The sequence below is a fragment of the Nannospalax galili genome, unplaced genomic scaffold (genome assembly GCF_000622305.1).
Source record: "Nannospalax galili isolate Female #2095 unplaced genomic scaffold, S.galili_v1.0 scaffold127, whole genome shotgun sequence".
Lineage (NCBI taxonomy): Eukaryota > Metazoa > Chordata > Mammalia > Rodentia > Spalacidae > Nannospalax > Nannospalax galili.
The window spans coordinates 4328393-4332973 of NW_008360326.1; the positions used below are offsets into that span (position 1 = coordinate 4328393).

Here is a 4581-nt window from a genome sequence, read left to right on the forward strand (position 1 = left end):
CCATGTGGATGCTGGGAACCAAACCCTGGTATTCTCAACAACAGCCAGTGCTCTTAACCACTGAGCCACCTCTCCAGCCCCCAAGGCAAGCACTCTTAAGGAAAGAAAAAAAAGTCTGGGCCTTAATAGAACTATATTTTCTTTCTTTCTGTCTCTGTCTCTTTTTCTATCCCCCAAACATCAAACAAAAAAACCAATCATTTCGTTCCGTGAAAAAGGGACTCATAAATTATCTTGTCCTTGGAAGAGAGAAAAATGAAAAACATCGCACACAGGAAGAAAGTACAGGTGAAAAATTCCGATTCTGCAAGCATTGAGAAGCAGAGGTACTGGAAGGCGAGGGAAGAACCAGGAGGCTCCTCTGCACAGAACCGAGGTATGACAGGAATCCAGGTAGGTCCATCTGGGTTCCTGTTAACGTGACCACTCATTCCTCTCCTACATTGCCCTGTAACAATGTGCAGTTCACTGGGAATTTATTGCCCTTTTTTTAGCACACTATAAACCTTAGGTGGGCAAGTCCTCTCTTTTGTATCCCCAGCACAGAGCAGGAGCACACTAAACTAGTCATTGGCAAAATGAAGGCATGATGGTGCTGCAGGATAGCCCTTAGTATTGATGGTGCTGCAGTATAGCCCTTAGTAGTATTGAATGAGCAAGGGGCACCCACAGCGAACAATGTGGAAGCAAGTAATTCCCCAAGGGCGAGATTTTTCTGCCGGACTCTGAAATACTACCGGAAGGGCGGGGTCGGGCCGCTGGGGCACGCGGGAAGGAGCTGCTGGCGGGGAAGGCCAACCTCGGTGAATGACACTTGTGACTTCCTTGAAGAGTCTATGAGAAAATCAGGGCGGGGCGACGGGGCGCGCGTGCGCATGGGTGTTCTCCACCCTCCACCAGGACGCGCTGAGCGTGCGCGCGCACGGGAGGTCGGAGCGGAAATGGGGCGGCGGGGCCGCGCGTCCGGGCGGCGAGCGGAAGTGGGTGTGAGAGCGGAAGTGGCCGGCTGAAGCCGGGGGCTGGGCGGGGACCGGGCTCGTCGGTGAGGCGGCGGCGGCGGCGGCGGCTCGGCTGGCGGGTTGAGGCTTCGGGGCCAGGTCGGTCGGGTGGTGGCTGTCTCGTCGGGCAGCGCGGGCCGGGGCGAGCGCGCGCGCCTCTGCGCCTCCCTGCCCCGCTCCCTGTCCCCTTCTCCCCTCACCTACCGCACCCAGCCCCCCTCATCTGGGGCAGCGGGGCCGCTCCCTTCGTCCTACCCTCGCTTGCCCACCCTCACCCGCCCTTGTTTCTCCTTCCCCTGCCCGGGGCAGCCGCCGCCATGATCCTGCTGGAGGTGAACAACCGCATCATCGAGGAGACGCTTGCGCTCAAGTTCGAGAACGCGGCCGCCGGGTGAGCGCGCGCCTGGGGCCCCGGGGAGGCCTCCCTGACCCCAGCTAATGCCGGGTGGCTTCCAGTCCTCCGGGCCTGGCAGGGGAGGGTTGGGGACTCCGGTGGGACTTGGAGGATTTCCCCGGCTGAGTGGACGTGGGAGGTCGTGGGGCGCGGTGGGCCGAGGGACCGAGATGCGTGGGGAGAGGCTGATCAGGGATGCGGAAGCTGCGAGTGGACTGGAGACCTGTGGGACGTGAGGGCGGCAGAGAGCCCACTGCCCTCTGGGGTGAGAGAGGAGCTCCAGCCTCCAGAGTCCCCGTCATTGTTCCGAACCCCAGAGATGCATTTGGGGGAGGTTGGATGGGATGGAGTTTTCAGGAATTCCCTGGGCGAGGTGGGAAGAGCGTGAAGGCCCTGATCGACACGGCACCGGCCTTCTGCCCGCACCCCCTCCCCCAAAGATGCTGGAGGCTAGACTGAAAGCAGATCCAGTCTTGAAGCTAGAAAAAAGCCATCTCCGGCCTTACCCATAACCTACTGTGAGAAACACTGGCCATTTTGTTGTATATTTCTCCTGCAAAGCCGACAGCCCCTCCATCCACACCCTCCTTATCTCTCTCCTGAGATTCTAGTGCTTTTTCTCCACCTAGTAGCTTTTATCTGGTTGTGTGTCTTAATTCTTATCCAAGACCCCTGGTCTGTGATTTCTTCCGTGGTAATGCTGGCAGGGTTACTTACCTGCTTCCACCCCCAGAATCTATAAAGTTCTTAGATGAACCATTTTTAACATTAGCATTTTTAAAGATGGGACATTTTCCAAGGCAACCTTCTCAAACACACAAAGAGAACCTCCTCCCCCAAAGCTGCTTTGCCTTTCTAATATATCTAAAACATGAGCAGAGGAATTGGGTTTTAGTTTCTAATTCATGAAGGCCTGTGACCGTTTCTGTGCCTCATTTCTTCATTGGGAAGAACTGGGCTTTACATCTTGGTTTGACAATTAGGAAATAAATGCAAACTGTTTCTGGTAAACTGGGAACCAGCCATAGGAAAAATAAGTGCTTGCAGATCCACAGAAGGAAAAGATTGGTAGAGGGGAAACTCTAAGCAGTCATAATGAACTTGTGGCTTGAAGACATTTAAAATGCATTAACCCACTTAAATTGAATATATTGTGTGTCCTGTCTCTTTTGTGAGGTCCTGTCCCATCTTTTGTAAGGTTTTATCTGCAAAAAACAAGACACTGCCTCCCTTGAATTAGTGCATGGAGCCAAGGGCTGCAGTTGCTTAGGTGTGTAGCTCATTTGCTTCTTGTCTTCAGCCTCTCATACTTACCACTTCTTTGCATTTTAAGTATTGAAGTGAATCATCTTACTGTAGGTGATGGGTGTGTACTTTTTTTGAGCAGTGTAGCACAAAGGAGGAAGTTGAAGTAACTTCTTCATTTTCACAACTGATCTTAATACATACATTCTCAAGTCTAGACTAGCAAAGAATGAGTTCTGGGTGGTTATAAACTGATCTACAAGATAATGGCAGTGTGTTTTCAAGTGGAGGCATGCTTTTTAATGCTGGAGCACATTCATGTTTGTGTATTAAAAACGTGATTCCAAAATGTGCCACATTATTCAGAACTTGTATTTAGCTCTTTTTCTTTTAGAAAACTCTTCTTAAAGAGTGCTGGGCTTGGTGGCACATGCCTGTAGTCCAAGCACATTGGACTGTATCCCCAGCTCTCCGGAGGTTAAGGCAGGAGGATTGACAGTTCCAGGCCAGCCTGGGCTTCATAATCAGACTTTGAAAAAAGCCAAACTAATTTGGGTGTGGTGCATCTCTGATCACAGCACTTGGGAGGTAGAGGCAGGCAGATGAGAAGATCAAGGCCAGCTTGGGATACCTTTTCTCCAAAAATAGTTCACCATCTCAAATATGGAAGGCATAAATTGAGAGTTTCCAGGACATTTATGTATACACTGTAACAGAGTTAAGCATTTGAGGAGATGGAAGCTTTATCTTTTACTTTAGCTCATCTCTCCCCTGGAGATGTGGCTGTCAGTAAATGTGCTCAAAGCATTCTGCTGAAAACTGCTTTGAAAGGAGACCATGATACATATGGTGCCTTGAAGGTAGGGTTTTCCTGAGATTGCAAATACAACAGCCAGCAAAAAGTCTGCTTCTGCAGGGCATGGTAGTGTCCTGTCATCCCAGCACTCGAAGCAGAGGTAGAAGGATCAACACATTCAAGTCCAGCCAGGGCTACATAGTGAGACCCTGCCTCAAAAAGAAGTCTGCTTCTAAAGCAAGTGTGTTTCCAAGCATATCTGTAAGGTGAGGCAGCAGCAAAGCAGTTGTTTACCAAGACACATGCCTACACCAGAACTTTCAGCAAAGATGGCTAATGTGCTCATCATAAACATTTATGGTCTCTTATCAGTGCTCAGTACTATACAGCAATTGAAAAAAAAAAGACTTTCATAGAAGGCCTTTTAGAGTTATAGAGGAACTGAGGGATAAGTGGTGTTGGGTGAAATAAGGGCCTTAAAGAAGAGGAGTAATTTTAGAGGAGTCCCCAGGAGATCTAAAAGGCTTGCCAGTGTGGGAGCCTGCTGGGAGAGCTTAACTCCACCCTGCTTTTTACATTTCTCAGAATAAATTAATGGCAGAGATTATGGTTCATATTAGCCCTTGCCAGAGTGAATCTTTCAGTTCTGCAATATCCAATACAATAGCCACTCACTCACTACATGTGACTCATTAGACTTAAATCAAAAAGTGAAGTAGAATTTAAATTGAGTTCCTCAGCTGCACTAGCTATAATACATTTTCGGAACTCAGTTGCCACATGTGGCCTCATGCCTGTTGTATTTGGACATACATGTGTAGAATTGTGTCCATTGTTACAGGCTGTTCTGTTGGACAGTGCTGCTGTAACAACTGAAAATGAAAGTAAGGGGTAGTGGATAGTGTTATATCCCCTTCCCCCAACCCCATCTCTGTGTGTGTGTGTGTGTGTGTGTGTGTGTGTGTGTGTGTGTGTGTGTGTCGGTGTCAGATCCAAAGGCCTTACAATGAGGCACGTGCTCTAACTGTATTATATCCCTGCTCTCATGAGATACTCTTCAAAGCAGTTTGATAGTATATGCTTCAGAATACAGTTGTATTAGTTTTCCTTTTGTTTTTTTTTTTTTTTGAGGGTGGGGAATTTTTTTA

General features: G+C 49.1%; 1 protein-coding gene across 1 annotated transcript in view; it reads left to right on the top strand.

Annotated features, from left to right (window-relative positions):
* The first annotated feature begins 942 nt into the window (after positions 1–942).
* Arpc2 (actin related protein 2/3 complex subunit 2) overlaps positions 943–4581 on the top strand; it is a 38693-nt gene continuing 35054 nt past the window's right edge. The window contains exons 1-2 of the mRNA XM_008825695.3: positions 943–1097; positions 1308–1389. Coding sequence (XP_008823917.1) covers positions 1316–1389 — 74 coding nt within the window. The 5' untranslated portion in view covers positions 943–1097; positions 1308–1315. The remainder of the gene's footprint in view (positions 1098–1307; positions 1390–4581) is intronic.